The sequence below is a fragment of the Pogona vitticeps genome, chromosome 8, assembly GCF_051106095.1.
Source record: "Pogona vitticeps strain Pit_001003342236 chromosome 8, PviZW2.1, whole genome shotgun sequence".
NCBI classification, from domain to species: Eukaryota; Metazoa; Chordata; class Lepidosauria; order Squamata; family Agamidae; genus Pogona; species Pogona vitticeps.
In genome coordinates, this window is record NC_135790.1 from 2,323,977 (window position 1) to 2,350,163 (window position 26,187).

The 26,187-nt window shown below is 49.0% G+C and overlaps 2 protein-coding genes and 1 long non-coding RNA gene across 10 annotated transcripts in view; 1 reads left to right on the forward strand and 2 right to left on the reverse strand.

Annotated features, from left to right (window-relative positions):
- The window catches only part of ARID5A (AT-rich interaction domain 5A), a 28,935-nt gene extending 17,972 nt beyond the window's left edge, over window positions 1–10,963 (forward strand). For 3 of the 4 annotated variants that reach the window (XM_072979200.2, XM_078379673.1, XM_020780203.3), the window contains 5 exons: window positions 2,866–3,055; window positions 3,681–3,733; window positions 5,649–5,746; window positions 7,320–7,485; window positions 9,110–10,963. In XM_072979200.2, coding sequence (XP_072835301.2) covers window positions 2,866–3,055; window positions 3,681–3,733; window positions 5,649–5,746; window positions 7,320–7,485; window positions 9,110–10,651 — 2,049 coding nt within the window. In that variant the 3' untranslated portion in view covers window positions 10,652–10,963. The remainder of the gene's footprint in view (window positions 1–2,865; window positions 3,056–3,680; window positions 3,734–5,648; window positions 5,747–7,319; window positions 7,486–9,109) is intronic. The other variant, XM_078379674.1, reaches the window with a different exon arrangement.
- Window positions 10,964–12,709: 1,746 nt separating this feature from the next.
- On the reverse strand, window positions 12,710–21,862 carry LOC110072131 (uncharacterized). Of its 5 annotated transcripts, none has more exons than XR_013538250.1 (11): window positions 21,733–21,835; window positions 20,329–20,437; window positions 19,175–19,300; window positions 18,114–18,241; window positions 16,904–17,000; window positions 15,019–15,115; window positions 14,387–14,927; window positions 13,990–14,088; window positions 13,524–13,686; window positions 13,311–13,409; window positions 12,710–13,194 (listed from the first exon to the last, which is right to left on the reverse strand). It is a non-coding gene; the product is annotated as an uncharacterized LOC110072131 (long non-coding RNA). The 5 variants fall into 5 exon arrangements; XR_013538252.1 differs by lacking the exons at window positions 20,329–20,437; window positions 21,733–21,835 and adding an exon at window positions 21,173–21,442 and having other exon boundaries at window positions 14,387–14,462; window positions 14,780–14,927; XR_013538249.1 differs by lacking the exon at window positions 20,329–20,437 and having other exon boundaries at window positions 21,733–21,862.
- A 1,603-nt stretch (window positions 21,863–23,465) lies between these two features.
- ITPRIPL1 (ITPRIP like 1) lies at window positions 23,466–25,888 on the reverse strand. Its single transcript, XM_072979215.2, has one exon. It carries the CDS (start codon window positions 25,886–25,888, stop codon window positions 24,338–24,340), a length of 1,551 nt encoding a protein of 516 aa, XP_072835316.2. The 3' UTR covers window positions 23,466–24,337.
- Between the last annotated feature and the right edge of the window lie 299 nt (window positions 25,889–26,187).

The following is a 26,187-nucleotide window of genomic DNA, read 5'->3' on the forward strand; positions in this document are numbered from 1 at the left end:
ATGGCGTCTCATTGTGTTTTAAATATTGTATTTTTTTTTCTTGTTTCCTTACTGGTAAGATGGCTTTAAAAGGAAAAGAAGAAGCTTAAAGGTGGGGTATAAATATATGAAAAATTAATATACCAGAAGCGTCAGCCTGATAGCTCAACCCCCAAAGTGGTAGACACCAATTTCTGTTTTGTTTATCCAGCGTTGAATTCTAGGCCCTTTAGGGAAGAGATGGGAATACAGTGGTGCCTCACTTAACGAGCGCTTCGTTTAACAACGAATCCGCATAGCGACGATTTTTTGCGATCGCAAAAACGATCGCATTGCAATGATTTAAATGGTAAAAATCGCTTTGCGATGATCGGTAAGCTTTCGCTTACCGATTTTCGCATAGCGATGTTTTTAGAACAGCTGATCGGCAGTTCCAAAATGGTTGCCGGCTGTGTTTTTGCCCTGATTCCTCGCTTACCGGGCAGCGAAAATGGCGGCCGTATGGAGGATTTTTGCTTTAAGGTGAGTTTTTTGCCCGTAGGAACGGATTAAACGGGTTTTAATGCATTCCTATGGGCGCTTTTTTTCCGCATAGTGACGAATCCGTACAGCTACGATTTTGCTGCACGGATTATCGTCGCTATACGGGCCACTACTGTACTTCCAGGCGTTGCTGCCCAATGTCTTTCAGAGCAGGTGCCTTACCCCTGAACTGCTGGATTTCCACAGGAGAGGAGATGCTTTCCTCTAAGATGTATTTGAGCTTGGAGGAGAAGAGGACGGTTGTGGACTTAATTAAACATTTCCTGCGGTCTTTGCTGTTCTCTCTGGGGAAAAACATTCCCTCGTTATTCCCTTCCTTTGCTAATTGACTCCGGGGTTGCAGGTCATGGGTTTCGATGCTCCGGCTTATGCAGCTGTTCAGAACCAAAACAGGACTCCATCTGTTTTCTGTTTGTGCAAGAAGAGCGAATGGTTTGGATCTCCTAAGAAGCTGTTGGGATGTTTTGCTTTGTTTTAATTGGAAACTGGTTTTTAAAAACAGCAGCCTTTGAAGCCGTGTTGCGTGTATGAAGGGGATGCAAAAGAGGGGGGAGAAAAGGCTGGAGACGGGGCATGGAAGTCAGCAGGTCGTGAGGATTGTGTTTCCGGCCCCAGTTTGGGGTTCAAGGGCTGTGTCGTCGAATGGTTAGAAGCCGGGCTGCCTCTGACAGAGCAAGACAGCTGCGGGTAGACGTCAGGCACCGTGAAAGGCCGACAAATGGACAATTACTGCTCGAGGTGTTTGGTTTGGTTTTAATTTCACGCTGAAGCCGAGCACTCTGAGAGAAGGCTTTGGAGAGGCATCAGATTTGTTCATGGAGCTTATGGCGTTGAGGGGTGGGGGTGGGGGGGGTCCCTGTTTGTGATGCTCATCTAGATTATCTCCGGGGTCAGAGGCAGCGTGTCTCTGAAGCCCGAGAACAAGAGCCAGAGGGCCCTGCGGCGGGCACCTCCTACGTATGGGTTCTCCATCTGGGGCCTGGTAGGAAGAGGACACGGGCGCGATTCACCGCCATTCTTCTTTGTGCTTAAGAGGATCTGGAGGTGGGCTCCGAAAGAGCTGGTTTGCGTTTCAACATGCTTGGGGAGTGTAGTCAAGAATGCTCAGTAAAGGATGCTCAACCTCCTCGGGTTGCTAAAGGCCCCGGATTTAGTTCTGGGCAGTTCCAGTTAGGGCCAGGAGAGAATCCTGCCTAGACCCATAAGAAGCTGGCGCCACTCCGTGTGGGTAGAACAGAGGTGGAGGGAACAAGCGTCTGGCTTGGTAGAAGGAAGTGTCAGGTGGTGGCATGAGGAGCACCTTTTTGCCAAAGGTGGGAGGGTGTTTCTGTGTTTTCTCGGTCCTCGTTTCCAGGTTTGGGAGAAGGCCAGTTTGATTATTTTTGGGTTTGGCTCCCCATGTGTCTGACACTGTGCTTTGAATGGCCCCTCCTTTGCTTTAGATATGAGGTGTTGTTATCTTAGAGAAAGTTGTCGTGTGGCATGAAGAACTGCTGGATAGCAGTTCAGTGGTTAGGTCTCCCCAGTTTGGGAGTTCTATTCCCCACAGGACCTCCTTGACAGGGGATGGACTGGATGGTCTCGAGGGTCCCTTCTGGCTCTGCAGTTCTAAGATCTTCATGCTGATGAAATCAAGACCATAATATGGTTTTCAAAGCAAGCGAGATGTTCAAGGAGTGACTTAGCATTGCTATCCTTCTGGCAAATGTCCGTGGCTGAGGGGATTCTTATCCAGGTCTCCTGAGTTCTAACCCATTGTGTTGTTCACTAAAGCACACCAGCTCTCTATAAACATTTATCATATTTTAGACTCCTTGGGTTTCTCTGAGAGGCTCCTGGAAACTGGCGCTTGGCAGAGTTGCAGAGAATCATTGATTAGAGCGGTGCTTCCCAACCTGGGGTCCCCGATGGTCTTGGACTACAGCTCCCAGAAATCCTGGCTAGCACAGCTAGTAGTGAAGGCTTCTGGGAGTTGCAGTCCAAGAACATCTGGGGACCCAAGGTTGGGAACCGCTGGATTAGAGGCCTCCAAGCCTCACCCACTACCACCATCACACCCACTCCCCAGAAGAAAGAGCTTTTTTAGAATTCTGGGGAGAGAAAGAAAATAGAAGAACGATGCCTCAGACAACGTGGCTGTGCAGGTTGGGGGATTCTGGGAACGATGCTGCCTCCGTGTGGGTCATCTTTCGTTGGAGTCCTCTGAACCGTTGCATTCTGGGTAGGGCCTCCCGGCATAAGCTATGGACAAAGGTGTGGACTTCCTAGCAGGGTGTATTTTTGAGCCTGGATGTTGCAGTCACCTTTGGTGGCTGAGGTTCCACGTGTGGTTCTCCTCCTCAGGCATCTCCCCCTTCCCAGCGCGAGAGCCCCTCCGAAGGGCAGCCGAAGGTTCTGGCGGACGACTCAGGAGACGAGCAGATGCTCAGCGGCGAGAAGGAAGAGGAGCAAACGTTCCTGGTCAACCTCTACAAGTTCATGAAGGACCGCCACACACCCATCGAGAGGGTCCCTCACCTCGGCTTTAAGCAGAGTAAGTCCTTTCCCAGGCAGGAGGGCCTTCTGGTTTCTTTCTCTTTGTGCCTACTGCCGGAGATAAAAAGGGATGCATGTCTTTTTTGTGCAGAGAGAGATAAAATTAGCCTCAAAGGTCTCTCTGCTGGCTAGTATCCGTGCCGTGGCTGCTACCTACGTCTGTCTGCAGCACCCGGTGCTCTTCTGAATGGCTGGCTGGCTTTCAGTTCTTATCTATCTGCTGCTTGTATATTTATATTTTCTATTGTACTGTCCCTCGGATGAGCTTAAGGCCACCTAGACCAACCGCCTGTTCCCCACGTTGTCCTCGTAACCGTCCGATGAAGTAAGTCTGACATAAAGAGGTGGCTGGCCCAGGCGGTTTCAAAGAAGCTGGGTTCTGCATTAGGGGATACTTGTGCACTGAAATCTGCTGTGCCCCCAGATTTCTGAGAGGCACCCTCCTTTTCCTCTAATGAGCTGCTGACGATTAGCACTTAATTCTGCCTTCTTCAGCTTTTCTGTAGAATCACGGCCCTTGTGTAGATCCTCTTGTGTTAGAGACCTGTATTGTGCTCCTTCTGCTCTTGATTCCTAATGTTTTCTCCTGGATCTTTTCTCTCTCTCTCTCCCCCCCCCCCCAGTTAACCTGTTCAAGATCTATAAAGTTGTAGAAAAGCTCGGGGCCTATGAATTGGTAAGTAAAAATTCTAGTTTCTTTATGTAGGAGCTGCTGTCTCTTAAGGATTTCATCAATTAACAAAGGACTTTATAACATTATAAAATACATTTTAAAATGACTTGTAACTAGAGATGCAAAATTTCTGAAAATTTCCAATTTTTTTTTCCAGGGGAAAAACGGGGGATTTTTAAAAAAAAAATTTTTAAATGGAAATTGTACATCTCTAATTGTGATGTCACTTTGCCTTCCGTAAAATGGGAACAGTATTGAGTTAAGGCTTTAGCTGTTGTGGAAGTATGAACAGAGGTTTCAATTCTTGGCTCTCTAGCTGTTTGGGACTACAACTCCCAGAATCCCCAGCCATAAGCGGTCAGGGAATCGGGAAGTTGCCCCCCCCAGCAAACTCTGAGGACCCAAGTTGGAAAACCACTGTTTCAAAGAGCAACCAGGTTCTCTCCCAACCTCACAGACTGACCATCCTAGGTATCACGACAGCCAAGCAATAAGGGAAAGAAAAGTATGCACAGAAACAAGGTCAGGAAATGTAAAGATTTCAGGTCTTTTGAACTTGTCACTGTTAAAAAGGTAAGACATACCCTGATCAGGTTTTTTTGCTTTTGAAAAAGTTTTCACCACCAAACTTCTGGGAAGTTTGCTCAACTTCGAGGTTACAGAGATAGGCATCTCCTTTCCCACCCCCGCTTCCCTTCTGTATATTTTTAAACCTGCCTCTTTTGGAAAGGAACTTGAGAAAGAGCTTTAGACGAGAGCCGAGCATAACGGTGTGTGTTGCGTGCTCTTGGGAAGCCATAGCAAACGGTCCATAAACAATGGCCTTTCCCAGCTGATGGTTTGGCTTGGGCCACAGCACAGTTGCCCCTCTGGTCTCCAGCCCAGTTAAAATGTGTGCAGGAGGGTCTCTTAACTAACAGCAGGAGCAACAACGACAGCAGTGTTTACGCCATACAAAAATGGAGGACTGGACGGTTTGTGAATCGGCAGGCATGCCATGGCCGTCCCTTTGGGGCAAGAGGTAGAGGTACTCTCTTAAAATCCCCAGAGACAGACAGCTGTTTGTCACAGCACATTGTTTCCGTCACCTACGTATCTTGCATTTAACGTGCATCGGTTTGTGTTGATCGCGGAAATGTGAAAAGGGGTGGGTTGCTGAGCCACTGAGGTCTGAGGTAACCCCACGGTGGGAAGGAAAGCCTGTGAATCTGGGAAAGATATATTCCAGTTAATGCCTGGTCTGAGCCTGAAACAAGAAGGTTTTTATCCAGCTTTCAGTGCACAGCGCTTTGTTAAGAGACTAGGGATATTGCGTTCCTAGCATTTAGAGCCCTCGGCCCACACTTACGTTGCAAACCTTTACGCTGTCGCTGTAAGGTAGGACAGTGCTGTGGCCTCCAAACTGCAGAGGCTGTTCTGGGAAGGAGATTATATTTATTATACAGGATAGTTGCTCCCTCGAAGTCATGTTGTGATGCAGAATCCACAGAGAATTAGCACAAGGGGGAATAACTCCATAACCCAGGAGGAGGGCTGGGAACTCAACGTGTCCACATGCTCAGCAAATCTGAATAAAAACATGGGGTTGGCGTCTTTCATTTTTTCTTTCCTTTCAGTTTTGTTTTGCAAACGAAAAGGCTGGGATTTTAGTTTTCTGGGAATGTTTTCAGAGCTGCTTGCTAGGATCAGTCTCCTGAGATCGGCTGCCTTCCAGCATCTCTAACAAGCCTGTTTTGTGTAGAGTTCCTTCCCGGGCGATAACGTTCACCCCTGGTGAAATTCGGGCCAGCGTGAGTTCTCCTGTCCTTTGTGGGCTGTATCCCCTTGTTGGGCGGCTCCGTAAATTGGTGATAGAGAACGCAAAGCAGGGCATAATTGCACTTGATCTCCGGTTTCATGGACTGTCCTTCCGTTCTAGGTCACTGGGAGACGCCTTTGGAAGAACGTCTACGACATGTTAGGGGGCAGTCCCGGGAGCACCAGCGCCGCTACCTGTACGCGGAGACATTATGAGAGGTGATGGACTTTCTCCCTTTGTCTTCTTTCAGGGAAGACGGCGAACCGAGAGACACAGGTTTATGCCCTGTGCCCACGTCATGTTAGATTTTGCATCTCATGACCTGCAGCCTGCCGTCAGATTCACAAATTCCTTTCAACTAGCAAGTGAATGGTTTGAAATTTGTTAATTTGATCCCTTTAGCACAAAGGGAGATTTTAAGCGGTCTGGGTGTGCATGAAGGGAGGGTCTTCTTTTGCTTTGTTTCTGGTGTGTTCTAATTGTAGTGAAATGAAAGGGAAATGGTTATCTACTGTTTATCATTCTGAGCTCCAAAATCCACATAGTCAGCCGTATTTTTACTGGATTGACTGTCACTGGAGTCCATGAGTGGAACTGACTTTGTTTTGCATAGTAATACCAACATTATGTTGAGCGTTTACCAGTCATCTTAAGAAAGGTGTCGTCAAACCATGTGTGTGTGTGTGTGGGGGGGGTTCATTTCATTTTGATGCAGTAGCTCAGAATGGCTTGATCTTTTGTGAATTTCCTTCTCAGACTCCATAGTTTATCATGAGATAAACTGTTGCCTTTGTAATCTTCAAAAGGAATCCTCTGGTAGCACGCTGGCTTTTATTGAAGTGCCATTAATGGATCAGGAAATGAGGGAAGACCAAATACGAGATGGAGCGATACCATAAGGGAAGCTACAAGCTTGAGTTTGCAAGAGCTGACCCGGGCGGTTGAGGGGCCGGACCTTCTGGAGATCCCTCAGTCATAGGGGTTGGAAGAGATTTGATGGCCCAGAGGGACAACAACAGATCGATTCGTTTGAAAGGAAATAACTGTCTGTTCTGATAAAGCCTGTAGGGATAAAGATCACCACTTTAGCATGTTCAGTTTTGGACCTAATTTGTTTCAGTTTCAGTATTGGAGTTTATATACAGCCTTTTGTTCGTTCCATTTTGGCAAGAACTGGCTTTGGGAAGCGAGCAGCAGAGAAACGACATAACTGAGAGAAAGGGTGGCTGGCCGTGCCGGGAGTCCCAATGGTCACTTTGGACCGGAGGTGTTGCCTGTGTGCTTCAAACACACTTTCATAGTCATGAGGACTAGGCACTTGGTTTGAAGTGATGGCGAGCTTCTCAGGCATTCCTCTGTTGTTGGATTTCATGCGAAAACATTCTCAAGCCTGCACAAGCCAATTCTTGGACCTCATTAGAGGGTGTCAGTGTGTGTGTGTGTGTGTGTGTGTGTGTGTGTGTAGAGTTTTGTTAGCCAGAAAAGAGCCTCGTGGCGCAGTGGTTAAAACGCTATACTGCAGCTAAAACTGTGCTCACGACCTGGGGTTCAAATCCCAGGTAGCCGGCTCAAGGTTGACTCAGCCTTCCATCCTTCCGAGGTCGGTAAAATGAGTACCCAGCTTGCTGGGGGGGCAATGTGTAGCCTGTATAATTAAAATTGTAAACCGCCCGGAGAGTGCTTGTAGCGCTATGGGGCGGTATATAAGTCCAATAAATAAATAAATAAATAAATAAAATACTGTTTCCCAAACTTCTACTTCATGGGTTGGGCCTCTGCTTTGCTTTGCAGGCTGGTCCTCCCGTATGTCCGGCACCTGAAGGGCGAAGATGACAAACCTCTGCCCCCCGTCAAGCCCCGGAAACAGTACAAGGTTTCGAAGGAGCCCAAGGGGGACAAAGGAGGCAGCCTGGCCGACAAGAAGAGGGCCAGAAAGGAGAAGGCGAGGGACCACCAGGTGAGGCTGGGCCCCCCACCCCCCACCCCCACCGTGGAGTTGCTTGAGGCCAGAACTTGGGGGGAAAACGTGCTTCGTAGGATTGCAGAAGTAATTCAGTATCTTAGTCCCCCAAAGTAAGTGGACTAAGCGCTGCCTGGACTGGGATGACGGAGGCTTCCAGACGCCAACCCTGTGGTCCCCAAATTTGTGGGCTTTGACTGCCCTCTGGCGATGGCCCGGGGAATAAAGAACATCACATCGCCTGTCTGTTCTCCTTAACAGTTCCTTGTGCCTCCACTTTCACTTTCCCTCTCCTGCCGCGACTGCTGTGTTTTTCTGGAGATGCTCAGAGTCTGATCAGAAGCCAAAAAAAAAAAAAAAAAAAAAAAAAGATGGGAAGGAACCCGTCTTTGCAAGTTCTGTTTCTTTCCACTGGATAGCCTCTTTGATTCAAAAACAACAACAACATTTGTGCCATCAAGTCAGTTCTGACTTACAGTGACCTTTCCCAGGGTTTTTTAGGTAGGGAATACACAGAAGTGCTGTACCTTTCCCTTCCTCTAGGGGCCACCCTGGGGACTGTGCAGCTGGCCCAAGGCCACCCAGGCTGGCTCTTCTTCCAGGAGGCAAAAGTGGGGAATCAGACTCCCAATCTCTGGCTCTGCACCCAGATACCAAAACCACTAAGCTATCTAGCCAGCTCTTTAATTCAGAGTGTAGTGATAATATAAAGAGAGGAGGTTGCAATCAAGTGTCCCAAGCAAGTCCGCGGGGGCTACTGATGCCACTGTCTTAAAGCCACTTTTCCATGATTTGGAGTGAACATCCTGGTTACAGGAGAAACTTGATAGGGAGTAAAGAACCGCAGACAGGATAACCGGAATGATGAGGGTGGGGTGAGCTGGCTGTCCTCTAGGATTAAAACCTGGAAAGGGAAAGGTGCATCTCACTGTGCTTGGTCTTGAGAAATTATATCAGGTTTCCTGGGAATCTCACTTTTCTTTCTTTCTTTTTAAAAAAAAACCTGGACAAGTTTCTAGTCCTCCTGACTTGGAACTGGGTGTGCAGTACCTGCTGAAATCTCACATATCAACAGGGCATTTGAAGAAGGGTTTTTTGCCAGAAGCCAGGTTTCACGGCCTCACATAACTGCTTTAGAAAATACGTGGACAATAATATTTTATCTTTGCGATTCAGCTATACAGGCTGAAAATCATCGCTTTGCGATGATCGGTTCCCAAAGCAGGGAACCGATCATCGCAAAGCGAAATTCCCCCATAGGGAACATCGTTTTGCAATCGCTTTTGCAATCGCAAAAACATCGATGTCTAGCGATTTCGTCGTCAAACGGAGCACCCGTTAAGCGAGGCACCACTGTACTTCCAAGCATTCAGGGGTGTTTTGAGGCAGACTTTGGATGATTCTGGTGAAATTCTCTTTCAGCTCAGAAGACGTATATCCCTCTGTTTAGCAGCAGTAGAATTTGGTAGAATACTCTTTGTATCCTAAGCTGAACCTTGTAGGATGAGAACCAGAAGCCTTAATTTCCTGCCCTTGGCAGAAAAGTGGAAGCATTTCATTTATTCCATATTTTCTCCTTCTTTTAAGGATGTTACCCAATCCGGTTTCTCTTTCGTTGCAGGTGGTTCTGCCAGAAAAACAGACTCCCGAGGTGGTTGTCTCTGACCCTAAACCCGGCAGTGGTTTCCAGCAGCAGAATCGACCCCAGGAACGAACGGGAGGCTGCCTCGCCCTTCCGAACGGGCAGGAGACGCCGGAAAGCCAGACTGTCGACAGCTGCCGTGGCAACTGCAGGGCCCACAGCTGCTCCGAGACCTACAAGCGGCTCTTCTCCAGTTTCTATTTCAAAGGGAACCACGGAATCATGTCGCCCTTGGCCAAGAAGAAGCTTCTGGCTCAGGTCAGCAAGGACGAAGCCCTGTACTGCCACGAGAAACACCTCGGCCACTGCCCTGAGTATAAGAAGGCCAGGAGCAGAGACATCTCCGGGTCGGGCCCGGAAGCTGGGACTTGGTTGAGCATTCGTTGCCATAAACAGGGGCAAGATAAGGAGGTGGTGGAGGTGGAGGGGAGCGGGGGCCCAGCTGGTTCCTCTCCGGTCTCAAAAGGGAAAGAAGGAACGTTGAAAGTGTCCCCAAACCCCAAGGACAGCCAAGGTCCCCGGAAGACAGAGGACAGCAGCTCAGGGGGTCGCCCATCGCCTGACCCGCCTGCCTTCGGCAGCTCTTTCTGCTCCGCCAGAAGTGACGTTGCAAAACCTGGAAGGTGCCATCATCCTCGTGCACCAGGGGACTACTATCCTGGATTGAGGGATGCCCCAGCCGCGTCGTCATCTTCCTATCAGCCACTTGGAAAGAACATGATGTCAGGCAGCCTCCCTCAAAAGAGGGAGGGGAGTCCCGAGGACCAGCCGGAAGACCTCCGCCGGAGGCCGACCCACTTGCTGAGTGCGTCCTGGAGAGGGGAGAGCCAGCCGCCCTCCGCCTTCCAGAAGAGCGGCCCCGGGGGCAAGAAGGGGCCCTCTCCCTTGCCCCACCTCAAGCCCTCTTGGGTGCCCCCTGCGGCCAACCTGGCCAAGGTGAGTCCGCAAATCTCGAGGAGCTCCGGCCAGGCGGCTCTTCCGACCGAGGCGGGCAGCGTGGGGCCGAAGAGGAGGAGAGCGGCCGAAGAGGACTTTTACCGGCACGGCAAGAAGCTGAGGGCCGTCTCCCCTTTCGTGCAGGACATGGAGCCTGGCACTGGGGTGGAGCGCAGCCCTTCCCCAAAGGGCCCACAAGGGGTGGCGAAACCCAAGGCGACGGTTGCAAGTCGGGGTTTCCCCGTAGCTCCTGTGCCTCAGGTTCAAGACATGTACAAGGGAATGATGGTGAGGCTTCCTGTGAACTTCAGCGGCCCCGGGGAGCCTTTGAAGGGACAGTCGCCCTCCCTGCACCCGTCGCTTTCCATCAGTCCGTTCATTATCCCAGCCTTCCCGACCCCGTTGTTAACGGCTTCTATGCAGCCCTCGGACCTCTGCCAGCCACTGGGGGCCAGCCTGGTCCCTTATCCCACCTCTTACGACAGCACGCTACGCCACGGGTTGTATCCCCTTTCGCCATGGCACAGCCAGCCCGCCTATGCCGCGGCTCACATTCCAGCCTTCCACCGGAATGCCAAGCTGTAGCCGCCCTCCTGCGCCGGCCACCCGAGAAGCGTTTCGTTCAGGACGAGGTCTGCCACGGACTTGCGAACAGCAGCTGCGCTGCGCTTCAGCACTTGAACTGTCTTCCGCTTTCGGTCTCCTTTCTGCAGGAAAGCAGCAGGATGTCACAATCAGAACCATGCAGTCTTTTTTTAAAAAAAAAGAAAGAAAGAAAACTGTTGAACTGTGGATAATATTTCTATCTGGTATGATATGCAAATGAATTATGCTTTTAAAAAAAGAAATAACCCCAATAGGGAACAAAGTCCATATAAACAGAGATTTATATCTGCAGTTGTGGTGGATCTAGTTCCGTTCCGGTTCATACATACATTGTGTGTGTCAGTGTGTTTGTGTGTGCCGCCCATGCATGTGCACACACCATCAAGTCGATTCCAACTTATGGTGATCCTTTCCAGGGGTTTCCATGTAGAATCAAAGTGCATTACCCTTGCTTTCCTCTAGGGGCAACCTTGGGACTGTGCAGCTGGCCACCCAGGCTGGCTCGCCCGCACCATGATAAACCTTACCGACAATTTCCTGTACAGGATTTGACAGTCCTGCACAGCTTGTCTTTCCATTTCTTCCTCTACAGGATTGTTGTATCTTTGCTGGCCTTGTCAATTTCAGGCTGTCAGGAGGGTGCGTCAGCTCTCATGACGATTGGAAACTAACCATCCAGAGAGCCTGAAATGGACAAAAGTGCAAGGGAGAGGTTGGCACCAGCGGAGCACCAGTGCCCAACTTAAGCTTACCTTGGAAATTCAGGAGAAACGTCCAGCCTCCAGCAGTCACGATGTCTCGGTGCTGCTCCAGGCAATCTAGTGGTCTCCGTGGGGGTCCCATCAGGGCAGATTGTCAGTCCTCAAAGGCGACCAGATTGAAAAAGCTGCTTTGAGAGAATCTTTCAACCGGAGAGAACAGCACTTGGGCCTGAACCTTTTTCTAGGGGCCAGTTTTATGGGTCGGCAAACAAGCAAGAGCATGTAATAAGGAAGCATCGTTCCTATTTTCAACCAACACAACTTTCTCAGCTTTCATTTGAAACGGCGGCCAGGTTTCTAGCCTCTGTGACCCCAAAGTCTTGGAAGGCAAGCTGTGCCTCATTCTCAGCTTTTCAGGTGCAAAAGAAAAGCATTGCCAGTCATTTAAACAGAACATTTTTGGTGCCTGATCGACCATTGGTGGATGATAAGGAACAAACATCCTTGAATGACTATTTAAGAAAGAAGTGCTGAAATGTTTTGAGCCAAAGCAGCTTACAATGTTTTAGGTTGGGAAACAAGGTCTGTCTGTTGCATCTTTAATGGTAGGGGTGGGGGTAAGGACAGTGAATTAACGACTGGCTTCTCATGCCTAGAAATCAGCCAACTTGTACCAGCCAGAACGGGTGGGTTAAGATGCCTGGATTAAAGTGATGGTTAACTCTAATCAAAATGGGGATTTGGCTGGCTAGACCAAGCACATTTCCTTCATTTCAGTGGGGCTTCTGAAAGACCAACAAATGGGTCCTAGATCAAATCAAACCAGAACTCTCCCTGGAGATTAAAATGATGAAACTGAGGTTGTCCTTCTTTGGGCCCATCATGAGAAGGCAAGGTTCTCTGGAAAATACCATAATGCAGGGAAAGGCAGTTTTTTTTTTTTTAATTTTGCTCTCCGTTTTGTGCGAGCCGAGAGGTTCTAAGCCACCACTTCTTCCCCAGATCCTACTTGAGGGTAGACCCTGCATGGAATCTGAAGGCTGGGAAGAGAGTCCTATAGAGAAGCCAGTCTCCTCCTCAAGGAAGGCTTTTCCCCACATGGAAACTCACATCGTTGTATTGCACGCACGCACGCACTCACTCTATCTAATATGCCACCCACCCTACGCGAAGGACTCTGGGCGGCTTACAATTAAAATACAGTAAAAAAGATAAAACAATATCTGTTGGTCGGTCGGTTGATCCATCTACCTGCATCTCCCTCTATCTATTTTAGGGGGAATTCCTTGGAGGAATGTTCTACCTCATTTCTAAGCAGAAAAACACAGGAGCCACATTGAAGTATTTTCTACATTTATTTGAATATGTGTGTTCTATATATCTGGAAAAAAAAAACATTGAAGAACAAGTAGAAATTAGTGACTAAGCTGAAAGTTTCCAGCTGAAAGTCTCCCCATCATTAAAATATTTTTAAAAATCTAAAATACATTTTATTAAGTAAAATTAACAATAAAATGTGTAAGAATTGCTCGGAACCAAGAAGCCAGCAAAAGCATCTAACATTAGACGTTATCTGTAATATGAAAAAAAAAAAAAAAACAGAATCTCTTCATCTAGCCACCACTGAAAACAAAAAGCTCGCTGTATCTTCTTTTCAGGGATCACTGAAAGGACTTGTAAAGTCTATGGTCTTTCTCCGGGGTGGAGCCCTGATCTTCCTGGGGAGGGATGCAAGGGCAGCAAGGGTGGTCGCTCGTCAGGTCATCTTCCAGGAGACTCAGGAGGAGCATTTCCAAGGCCTGATGGATGGTCGTACAAATCCTGCAGGAGACAAAGGTAGAGTGCTGCTGATGGGGAGGCCCTACCTGGCTGGGGCAGAAAGGGGCCGAAGGGGCCTCGCCTGCCTTCCCTCCAGCTGAGGGCAATCAAGGACTTACCTGGCCCATCCGGCCAAGAAGATCCTCCCAGCTCACTTCATGCTGGCCAAGCCGAGGATTCAGGCCTCTTTCTCCCTGGGCGTGTTTGGCTTCACTGAGCTGCAGAGAGGAAAGGGGGAGCCTGAGATCCAGGCTCAGGCGGGAGGGGGCCTGGTGAGCGTTGCAGGCAAGAGCTGGCCGGCCCTGGCCCCTCTGAGACCGCTCGGGTCTTACCTGGAGACCGGCATTCCCAGCTACAGCGGGAATGATAGTCGCAGTGGGGAGGCCTCTGGTAGATGGGTCCCCGGGCACTTCCGCAGGGTGGATTGTTATGTGGCGGCAGGGCAGCCTCCAGAGGGACCAGAGGCAGGAGGAAAAGCTTTTCTGCTTTGAAAGCCTGGAAAGCAAGAGGAAAGGAGCGCGCCATCAGCCCAGCAAGCCGGGAATGGCCGCCAGGAGGGCCAAGGCCTTTCCACGGATGGATTTCTTTCCTTGCCAACCTGGGTACCCCACCTTTCTGCTTAGAAAGGACCCAGGCAGCCAGAACGTCTCCAAGGCCTGCTGAGTGTTCTTATACAAATCCTGCAGGAAGACACAGGTAGAATGCTGCTGATGGGGAGGCCCTACCTGGGCTGCGGCAGAAAGGGGCTGAAGGGGCCTCGCCTGCCTTCCCTCCAGCCGAGGACAATCAAGGACCCACCTGGCCCATCCAGTCGAGAAGATCCTCTCAGCTCATCTCTTGCTGGCCAAGTTGAGGAGTCAGGCCTCTGTCTCCCTGGGCGTGTTTGGCTTCACTTAGCTGCAGAGAGGAAAGGGGGAGCCTGAGATCCAGGCTCAGGCGGGAGGGGTGCTCCAACCCCCCCTCTGTGTTTCCTTCCCAGGGACTGTGCTTGAGCAGGTGGGGGTGGGCCCTGCCCAGAGGATCCCTCATCTGGCCCTCTTCTCCCCTTTGCCATGGCCTCCTTCGGCTGCTGCCGTGGTGCCTTCCCTGCCCACACCTGGTCGGACCGTCCGTCGGCTCCTCCCGATGATGGGGGAAGAGAGACGCCCCTTTGCCCGGGCTTTTCCCCCATCCCCGCCCACCCCTAGAGTCCTACCTGAGATATTATAAACATAGTGTGAGGCAGGAGTGGGGGGCTTGGATACTACTGCTCCATCACCTCCTGAAAGAGACTGAGGAGCAAGAGAGGGACAGTGAGGTCAGGGGTCAGTCCCCAGGGCTTCCCTCCTCAGCCCTCCTCGCCTTCAGCTTCGCGTCCCTTTGGTGACGACGACCAAAACCCACGGAATGTCCATGCACCGTCCCACCCCGGGGGTCGCTCAAGCCACCGGGAGCTCTTTGCAAAGGGAGCTGGCATATGGGCGAGGGGGGCTCAGCCTCAAGGGGGCCAAGCCCTCTGACCTTCTCAGGAGTGGGACCCCCGTGCGCTGCCCTGCCCGTGTGCCCCCCATCCCGGTTCCCTCTCCCCCCTGGTCAGGCTGTTTCTTGCCAGCAATCCCAAGGCAATGATGGTCGCAGTGGGGAGGCCTCTGGTAGATGGGTTCCAGGGCACTTCCGCAGGGTGGGTTGTTATGTGGCAGCAGGGCAGCCTCCAGGGGGGCCAGAGGCAGGAGGAAAAACTTTTCCGCTTCGAAAGCCTGGAAATCAAGAGGAGAGGAGCGCGTCATCAGGCCAGCAAGGCAGGAAGAGCCGCCAAGAGGGCCAAGGCCTTTCCACGGATGGACTCACCTGGCCAAGGAGATCCTCCTGGCTCTGCTCCTTGAATCCCCAGGCCAAGCCGACAATTCGGGCCTCCGTCTCCCTGGGCGTGTTTGGCTTCACTTAGCTGCAGAGAGGAAAGGTGGAGCCTGAGATCCAGGCTCAGGCGAGAGGGGGCCTCCAAACCCCCCGCCCCGTGTTTCCTTCCCAGGGACTGTATTTGGGCAGAATGGGGGTGGGCCCCGACCGGAAGGGCCCTTATCCAGCCCTCTTCTTCCCTTCATCAACGGCCGCCCATCGGCTCATCCCGATGATGGGGGAAGAGAGACAACAGTTTGCCCAGTCGATCTGCCCCTCCGCCCCTTGGAGTCGTACCTCAGACTGTATAGAGTCAACATGGTGCATGGCAGCATTTTTAAAAACCAACTTATTACCTAGTTATTCAGACAGCCCTTCCCTCCCGGCACTATTTAATTTTCTTTTTATTCTCTCCATCTTGATTTACTATCTATGTGTTGTTAACTGCTAATTTATTTCTATTGTTTTACTTTGTGTCCTGTGAGCTGTCCAGAGTAGACTATGTCTAGATGGGCAGTATACAAGTTCAAGATACAAATAAATAAAATAAATAGTGCAGGGCTTGGATACAGCTTCTCCATCACTACTGCCCTGAATGGTAAAACTAAGGCTTCGTATCTCATGGTTCTGAATGAAGAGCTGATTTAAAATGGAGTATCAGAAACTGAGAGGGACGTGGTGGCGCTGTGGGCTAAACCGCAGAAGCCTGTGCTGCAGGGTCAGAAGACCAAGCAGTCGTAAGATCGAATCCACGCGACGGAGTGAGCGCCCGTTGCTTGTCCCAGCTCCCGCCAACCTAGCGGTTCGAAAGCATGCAAATGCGAGTAGATAAATAGGTACCATCTCGGTGGGAAGGTAAACAGCATTCCGTGTCTAAATCACACTGGCCATGTGACCACGGAAAGATTGTCTTCGGACAAACGCTGGCTCTATGGCTTGAAGAGCGGGATGAGCGCCGCCCCCTAGAGTCGGACACGACTGGACAAAAATTGTCAAGGGGAACCTTTACCTTTACCTTTATCAGAAACTGCCTTATACCAAGCTAAACCATTAGCTCAGTGCTGCCTGCACAGACTGGCAGCAGCTTTCCAGGATATGAGACAGAAATCTTTTCCAGCCCTACCTAAAGATGCTGAAGATTGTGCCTAAGTGTGCCACATATATCCTTTGTCACAGATGGTTTTTATAGATTCCCAGTCAAAGGGGGGACTTGATTTGCCCACCCCCTTTAGCCCCCCCTCCCAAGCTGTTGTTCTTTAGTCATTAAGTTGTGTGTGGCTCTTTGTGACCCCATGGACCAGAACATGCCAGGCCGCCCTGTCTTCCACTGCCTCCCGGAGTTGGGTCAAATCCATGTTGGTCACTCCGGTGACCCTGCCCAGCCACCTCGTCCTCCGTTGTAGCCTTCTCCTCTTGCCCTCACACTTTCCCAACATCAGGGTCTTTTCCAGGGAGTCATCTCATGAGATGGCCAAAGTATGGGAGCCTCACCTTCAGAATCTGTCCTTCCAGTGAGCACTCAGGGTTGATTTCCTCCCAAGCTAGCTTAACACAAAAAATATTTTGGCAGCTCACTGAGGACAGAGTGCACCAAGCGAGCACACTTTGGGGTTATTCTTGTTGCTGCCCTCCTTCAGCATAAATGGGCTTATAACAGGGACACTGCAGCTCAAAGAGTGGCCTGTCCCTCTGCCTACAAGGCCGGCTAGCAACACCACCACCCTTCTCTCCTACCACTTTCCTCATGCAGAATGAAGTTGATGAAAACCCACCAGGGGCTCAGGTCAGAGCTATAGGGAGGGATGGAACTCTGGAGGGAAAGGGAGTCACAGATTACCTCCTGGGAAAGATGAATCGAAGGCCATGACCCCGTAAGAAGAAAAAGGTCCGTCTTCAAACATCATGTTCTTGCAAACTTCTACCTCCATCTTCCCCTGTAACAGAAAGGCAATTTTAACGTGTTAGTGTTTATTAAATTAAACTTTGATAGAGTGATTGACTGATTGATTGACTGGTTTATGTATTTGTAATCTTGAATAGTGTTTTTTTTATTATTTATGAAAGAAGTTATATTAAAAATCCAATCAATCAAATCATACTTGTGCTTGAACTTTAAACCCTGCTCTTTCACAGAAAGATCAAGCTTGCAATACCTACAGCCTCCGATGATCCAAGCTATGAATAGATGACTCCCATGGAGCCTAATAATGACCGTGAATCTTAATGACTCACACTTCAGATCCCAATTAATACAAACACTACGGTAACATGGCTGCCAGCATATTGGACAAGGAAGAGGGAGACCTGGATTCAAATTCCCACATGGCCACAGAGCACTTGGGTGGCCTTGAACCAGTCATAAGTTCTGATCCAAGCCTACCTCCCAGGATTGTTATGAGGATGAAATGGTGAAAGAACCACTTGGAGGAAACATGAGATATGAAATAAATAATTAAAGTTCTTTGTCGTCTTGGGTCTCTCTGCTACGAAATGGGCATAGAATACAATAAGCCAGTGAGAAGATAAATAAACATCAGCAAAAGATTGAGTTATTTATCTAGCAAAATGGCTCACATGCTGGCGCTGCGCATGTTCAGGTGTCCTATGTGGGAGGAAACAGCCTTTCACATAGAGCACTACAGAAAGAGCAGCCCTAACTTTTAAGCTGGTCTGTAGCAACAAACGACCAACAGAAGAAAGAAAAGGAAAACACTGGTGCTTCTTTCTTTTCCAGGCTTGATCTGGTTTGTCCAAAGCCTGGCACTTTTCCAACTTTAAGTCTTGTTACTCCTGAGCTTGGATAGTTTTAAAGGCTTTGCGCATGAAAATCTATACTTCTCATCATTTTCCTCTTAACAGGTGCACTTTGCACATAATTTTGCCTGACCGACATGCCGTTTTGCATTTTTGAGTGTAATATGTTTTAAATATGGCATCCATGAATGTATATTTCTGTGTAGTGACACTAAACCATGCACGTTTAGAGCATTTTTGTAGTCTTTGTAAGATAAGCGAGCGCATAAAGTAAGAACTGCAAAATCACCTACATTCATGTTAACACACTCGTTCGTTCGTTTAGTCGTGTCCGACTCTGACCAATTCCTCCCTCTTTACAGGATGTAGGTCATGTGCTCTTTCTTGGCTGGTGGACAGATCTAGAGACCGCACAACGTATCTGCAAGATGAGGATGAAGTAATCAGCTTGTTTATTCCTTTCATAAAGGCAATGGTGGGGGGAGTACTTGTGCTCATCAAATTTCAGTTCACAGATGACATCACAGTGTTTAAGGAGACGCAGCAAGTACTTTTCTGAGATGAGACTTGGCATTACCTCTGCAAGATCCAGAGAGAAAACAGGAGACAAAAAGTCACCCAGAGCTTGGAAAAGTGATATGATATCATTGATTGAGACCTCAAATCCCCGAACCACTAGCTGAGGATTTCTGAGAATTGTAGTTCAGAAAGCATAGAATCATAGAGTTAGAAGAGGCCTATAAGGCCATCGGGTCCAGTTCCCTGCTCAGTGCAGGAATTCAAATCAAAGCAGGACAGATGGTTGTCCAATTTTCTTTTGAATGCCTCCAGTGTTGGAGCACTCACCACTTCCTTAGGTAATTGATTCCACTGTCATACTGCTCTAACAGTTGAGACATTTTTCCTGACATTCATCCTAAATCTGGCTCCCCGTAGCTTGAGCTCATTACATGTCCTGAATTCTGGAATGATCAAAAACAAATCCTGTTCCTCCTCTGTACGACTACCTTGCAAGTATGCAGCCCATTCATGCAACTTGCATTATCTACTTGTGGTAAGAAGAAACATTTTGTAATCTCAGAGGCCATTCTGCTTGGGGATTCTGGGAGTTGTGGTCCAAGAAAACAACTTTTTAAAGACCTGGAGACACCAAGGAGAACTCAACAAAGTGCAAGATACTTCCCTGAGAAAACACTTCTCCAAAGGAGATGGTATTACTCAGACATCACTTCTGCCTACACCTCTCTGCCACTCATAGTGGCCCATAGATCAGACCACTTCCTTCTGGCCCCTGTGTCTGCACAATAAAATGGCAACCAGCCTATAATCCTCAGTGGATGTGGGGGATTTATACCTGCGGAGAGGAATCGATGGGCAGTCAAGAGGAGCGGAGGCAAGATTTTTGCTTCAGAATTGCCCTTGAAGATAGAGAAATCCCACTTCCTTCTGCTGCTGGCTTTTCTTTTAGTCTGATTGTCAGCTGCAAAGGAAAAAGGAAAAAAGGTTAGTCTGCAGTGCCAGCGATGCCAAAGATGATTGCAGATGGGGCTGTGTGCACACTGCATTGAGCAGAAAAAGGATGCAAGAATCTTACAATTACAGGTTTCAACTAGAAGGACACCAGTGTTTCTAGTGCTCATGAATACTGAAGGACATTTGAAAATGCATGGTTGCAGTCTGCAGATGGCTCAGAAATGAGAGTGTAATTTAAATGAACCTTCATGTGTGGAGGAGGTAGAACTCCAGGGCTTTCCACCTTTCCCTGTCTTAAATCCCTTCTTAATTTGGAAGTAGAGTCAGCATCAGAATCCTCTCTTCGAGGCACATGAAGCTCCAGCTAGATTAAACTTCAGATTCTGAGCTGTCTGAAGGTAACTATTGTATTTCCAAAATTTTCCCAGCGTTCATGAGCACTAGAAACACTTGTGTTCTTCTAAAGTCTATGAGATTCTGGTTTGTGTTCTTCCCCTCCGTTTCCACACTACACAGCATGTACATATTCCAGTACCAGGTTCGTTTCCCCTTCTAAGCACTGTGTTTGTAATTTATAATATTCTTCTGTGTCCAACATAGTACATTTGGAATGAAAGGAGCACTGCATTCTTTCATTGTATTTATTTGTTGAATTCATTTATACCCACCATTCATTACCAAACATTTCGAGGAGGGTTGATTGGAGGATTAGATCTATATATTTATATTTGTATCCTGCTCTTCAGCAAGTTCCTTGGTCAGCTTAGAAAGATTTAAAAAGGACAATAAAAGCACTGTTTTTTACCTGTATTAAGGATATATTATGTTATTAATTGGAAAGAAGGGGTATCATATTTTAATGGAATTTTATTACCCTGCCTGATTTTACAAAACAATACAGTGGTGCCCCGCATAGCGACGATAATCCATTCCAGGAAAATCGTCGCTATCCTGAATCATTGCTATACAGAAAGAAAAAACCCATAGGAACGCATTAAACCCCATTTAATGCCTTCCTTTGGGGGAAAAACTCACCGCTATGGGGAAATCCTCCATACGGCCGCCATTTTCACTGCCTGGTATGCGAGGAAACACAGTGGACAGACATTTTTTTCCCTGCGGCCATTTTGGAACCGCCAATCAGCTGTTTAAAAAAAACACGGCAATGCGAAAACCAGTAAGCGAAATGCTTACCGATCATCGTAATGCGATTTTTGGGTACTTAAAACATCGCAATGCGATCGCTTTTGCAATCGCAAAATCCGCATCGCTATGCGGATTCGTCGTTAAACGGGGCGCTCGCTATGCAGGGCACCACTGTAATTATATGTATCTATTTTATATTGATTTGGTTTTACTGGTCTTTGACCGTAATAAAGTATACTACTATTACACATTTGAACACATTGACACAAATACATTTAAAATAGCAGCATTCAGAGACACCAGATTGAAAAGACACAGAAAAGCTCTGAGGACAGAAATATGGCAGGAAAGAAGCTTCAAGCAAGGAGAGGTTGAATGTTTGCCATGACTGAGTTCTTAGGAGAGAGCCCAGTTCTGGGAAGGGATTCATGCCCTGCCATCAGGCATGCATCGGCCATGTGCAGAACTCCTCAATATCTGTGTCCTGACTTCAGCCACACATAGCATAAGCAAGAAGCCTTAAGATTTATTTATTAGGATTATTGCTTTTCATGCTTAAAACCCTGCCACAAACCCACTGGTGCAGCCTTGAGAAAGCCACTGGACCAAGTCACATAGCAAGATTGTTCCAGGGAAAAAACACGATAACCATCTTTTCTGTTTTGGGCATTAACCTTGTTCACCATTTTTTTTGTGCGATATTTATTCGATTCTTTTTAATAATACTGCTTACTTGGGACGGCCTGGAACGACCAACGAGCTCCCGGGAGGGCTTCTTTCTAACGCGTTCCTTTCCCACCCACGACTCCCTGGCAGGTCGCGCGCACCCACGGACTCTCTCTATCTCGTGTGTGTGTGTGCGTGTGTGCGCGTGCGCGTGTGCGCGTGTGCGTGCGTGCGCGCGCGCCCCCTCCAGAGGTCAGAAAAGTCCCTCAAGTGGCCCACAGAGAAGGGCTACCAATTTCTGCCGCTTCCCACCAAGACCTCCCGCCTGCAGACCGGCCTTGGAAGGAAACGGGCGGGACCCCGTTCGGAACGCCAGGAAGAAGGCGCCCCAGAAGGTGGACCAATCAGGGACCGGCTCCCTCCACTCGACCAATCATCAGGCCTCCCTTCAAAGGTTCCAGAGTGTCATCTTCCATTGGCCAAGTTCTCCCACCCTGGACCAATCAGAGGCCAGCCCTCCTTCTCCCCCCCCCCAACTCCCTCGGTTCTTTTCCTCACAGAAAATGGCCTCAAGAGGGACCACCAGGCCTTTTTCAGTCTTGGGGGGAGGCCGGCACTAGGCCTCACCTCTCTCGCCAGGCAGGGCTCACGGGGCGCTCGCTCGGAGTCCTCCGGCCGCAAGTGTCCCTCCGGGAGCCTCCTGGCGATTTGAAACCGCCCGCTGTGTGACATCAGCACGTCCGAGACGTGCTTGGGGGGAGGAGCCAAGTGAATGGGAGGAGCTAAGGCGGAGCAGAGAGAAAGGGGAAGCATAAACTAATGAAAAAGTTAGAGAAGACCATCGCCTCAAAGGCAGGGAATGAAGACGGGATACATGAAGTGGATTTTTTTTTTGATCCATGAAACCTAACAAACAGTGGAATACAGTATTCTGCCTTTCCTCTTCCCCCTTCCAGATGTTCAGCGGCCCTTTTTTGGCCAAGGCTCTTAAGCTCCAGCGGTTTCAGAAGCACCTCCTCTAGTCACTTCTTGCCCCCACTTGACCCTCCAGTGGTAAAAATGGCAAGCAGGTCATTTGTTTGCCATTTTCACCATCGGCTATTAAACACCGGAGGGAGGAAGTAGTTAGTAGTTACATAACCATGCTAACTACCGTTGTATATTCATTGTTTTCAACTTGAGATATTGTATTTCATTATTGCAAGCTGCCTTGGGTCCTTTTCAAGGAGAAAGGTGGGGTAAAAAATATTTAGAAAACAAAAGATTAAATAAATAATAAGGAGCAGAGTTGCCTGCTTTGTAGCTAGTTAGTTTTCACTGGGAACTACTTGTTACAAAGTCATTTTAGGTGTAATAAAAACATCTGTGCAACTTTTGAAAATAAGTTAGTTTTTAAAAATTACTTTCAAGGAGTTGTTTTTCAGGTTGCATGCCATTCTGTCATCGAGCCTAAGGCAAGTACTCTGTATTTCCAAGGTGCAATATCAGAATTGGCCACTAGATGGAACCAAGAATGGCTGTGGAGAATTTTTCTCTTAGGAATTTGTAAGGAGGGGAATTTTATTCAATATACTGGCCCAAAAGACAGTCTACACTACAGAACCAAAGACAGTAGGTAGCTCTATGGGAAATGCACAAAGGGCCATAAAATGAGCAATACAGATTGGTGTAATCCTTTCAACCTTCTTTCCCAGGAAGTTCCCTTTGATCCTTCCTTCAGAAAGGGGTCTAAGTATTTTTTATTGTCTTTACCACACCTTTGCTAAAAGATGAGGAAGGAAGGTGCTCTTATTTATGCCTTTCAGTAAATGCTGGTCCTCCCACAATTCCTTGGGAACATGACTCCGGCTCTCTTTATATAATTACCAAATCCTACCATAGATAGTTTTTTTAGCCTTTTGTTTCTGTTGATGGGATATTCTTGGCAAAGATACTGGAGTGGCTTGCCAATTCCTACTCCAGATTGCGTTTAGTTGGAACTCTCCACTATGACCTGTCCGTCTTGGGTGTCCCTGCACGGCATAGCCCATAGCTTCTCTGAATTACTCAAGCCCCTTCGCCACGACAATGCAGCAATCCACCTTGCTAACAAAAGTCCGAATAGTCAAAGCTATGGTTTTTCCTGTAGTGATGTACAGAAGTGAGAGCTGGACCATAAAGAAAGCTGACCGCCAAAGAATTGATGCTTTTTAATTGTGGTGCTGGAGGAGACTCTTGAGAGTCCCCTGGACTGCACGGAGAACAAACTTATCCATTCAGAAGGAAATCAACCCTGAGTGCTCACTGGAAGGACAGATCCTGAAGCTGAGGCTCCAATACTTTGGCCATCTGATGAGAAGATCGGACTCGCTGGAAAAGACCCTGATGTTGGGAAAGTGTGATGGCAAGAGGAGAAGGGGACGACAGAGGATGAGGTGGTTGGACAGGGTCATCGGAGTGACCAACATGAATTTGATACAACTCCGGGAGGCAGTGGAAGACAGGAGGGCCTGGCGTGCTCTGGTCCATGGGGTCATGAAGAGTCGGACTTAACGACTAAACAACAACAACATAGATGGTTATCTTTCAAAGTTGCAATGTGGAAGATCTCCACAAGGTTGCCTGTATTTTTCAGCCTTGAGGTAATGATAAGGCCACACCAAAGTGCACCGGCAGAGCAAAGATAGTGGAAACAGCAACCTACCTAACGAGAAGAACACCACAAGTTGCTGTTTAGACGTAACATCCTGTGTTAGCTCTAGCTTTTTCAGTAGGAGGCATTTCTCAAGACAGGTACCAAAACTGTGCCGGCAAGAGTTTAAAAACGCGGCTCGCCAGAACCTTTATTGCAAGTTTAACAGAGCAAATTCATTTGGAACTGGGGTGTATAAAAATACAGAAGAATCGCCGGCACTGTGAATGTAAGCCCTATTAGCTTTGAGGTACCCTTGAAAGCCCCGGCTGCTTTCCCCCAGAATCCTCGGAAGCATGGAAACCCTGTGAAAATAACTTCTGTCCAATAACACAACTTCTATCATACTGCCATGCTCCATCTTTTTATTTTTCTGTGCTTACTTGTAAGGTAATTTTATATTCATTTCATTTTATGATGTTTTATTTGCTATTTTGTTACTCTGTTTTTTGCTATTTGTTGTAAACCACCGAGAATGGCCTTGGCTGCCAGACGGGTGGTATGTAAGTAAAATAAATAAATAAAATGTGGCTCAGTGGTCCAGAATATGTGATGCTGACCCTACTCTTCCCGCTTTGACCACAGATCCTCCACGCATTTGGCAACCTCCACAAACTCCTTCAGGGCTTCAGCGTGAAGGCCGGGGTCAGCTGCCAAGGGCTCAAACAGATTCCGGGGGGCAGCGCTGCGGAGGTCCCGGGGCAGAGGGATGCGGATGGGCAAGGAGTGGTTGCCAATCATGAAGTGCGGGAGATGTTTCCTCTGCAAGGCAGTGTGCAGGTACGAGAGAACATCTCGGAGGGCTGGCCCAAAGTTCTCAGGTTCCCAAGCTGAGGTGCTCCGAAGGAGCAAGAGGTGCATCAGGGAAGTCTTGAAGTGATAGTCGGTGAGCACGGGCTTCTTCTCTGATGATCTGGACTCCCTGAAATAGGTGAGGAGCTGCAGGCATTTCAGGTGGCAGCTGTCCTCTGGAAGCCGCCGGCGCACCCATTCGAAAAAGAGGAGTTCCTGGATGGCAAAAATCTCTCGCCAGATGATGCTTGGGGCACGATCCATTTCGCCGCCCTGAGTAACCAGGAAGACTGAGGAGTCCCCTTGCTGCACCCCGAGGATGATGTCGATCGAAATCGACTTCCCGGACCGAAATCCCAGCTTCAGGCGGCATGCCGTGTTGGACGGCTGGGACACGAGGTCGAGGCTGTAACTTTGGTAGATTTCATTCCAGGCTTTGGCCACCAGTTCCTGGAACCAATGGATGGTCTTCTCGCAATCCAAGAGGGAGCCTGTGCACAAGACCTGCGTGCCGTCGCTTGGCTGGCGCTTGGGATGGTGAAGGAGGCACACCACGTCCCCCAGCAGCCTCTCCCTCTTACACGTGCACTCCATCTTCACCGAGATGCGCCCGTGCCTGCTCAGGGCACCCTCAGGATCGCTGGTTTCGATCTGGAAGGAACGCCCCCTGGGTGGCAGCACCGGCACAAGCACTGTGTAGGCTTTGGAAAGCTGGGTGTGCCACCCTTCAAAGGCGCTGCCCACCCCGATGCAGTTCTCGAGCAATGGGAGGGTGTTCCGGTCCGGCAGGGCTCTCCGGCACGCCTCCAGCAAGCGGTCCACAAAAGAGGTGACAAAATCACATGTGCTGTTCAGGTCGCCCGTTTCCATCTTGACGCGGCGGTTGTAGAACCTCTCCAGCATCAGTCGGTTGGAGCCATAGATGTCAGGCTCCGCCTCATCGTCGTCGTCGTTCTCCTCTTCAGTGGTGATGGTGGAGCCAGAGCTGTCCGTGCTGGAGTCGTCGCTGGGCTCCTTCTCCACGCTGTACTGGCTGTACCCGAAGAGGATGAGGATGATCAGTGCCACATAGTGCCACCCATCCCAGGTTCCGTCTTCCGCCGGCAGGTCAGAGGACGCCCAGTGCTCCCAGCTCTGCCTGGGATCCCAGCTCCACTCCTTCTGGTCATATTCAACTTGCAGGTGTCCCATTTCTTGCTTCATCCGATGCTCGTGCTCCTGGAGCCGGTCCACGGTGGCTGGGTCAGTGTCATCACTGACCATCAGGGGGTGGTGGACAAGCGCTAACACTGCCAGGAAGATGAGAGGGCCCAAGGCCATGCCTGAAACTCCAGCTATCCCTGGAGAAAAAGATGAGAGAGAGAGAGAGAGAGAGAGAGATGCTCAGAGGGGACTCAAGGAAGGCTATCATCATCTTAAAATTATAGAGCTGGTAGGGCCCCTATGGATCATGAAGACTTGGCAAGGATGAATCCAACCCCCAGACCCTTAAACGTCTCCGCTCTCCAGCCAGCTTAGTGGTTGAACCCTAATTTGGATGTTTCACATCATCCTCATCATCTTAAAACTGCAGAGCTGGAAGGGACCCTGTAGATCATCAGCCCCTCTCAAGGAAGCCC

Excerpts from the sequence above, each read along its gene's own strand:
- ITPRIPL1 (XM_072979215.2), bottom strand. The coding sequence starts at position 25,888 with ATGGCCTTGGGCCCTCTCATCTTCCTGGCAGTGTTAGCGCTTGTCCAC.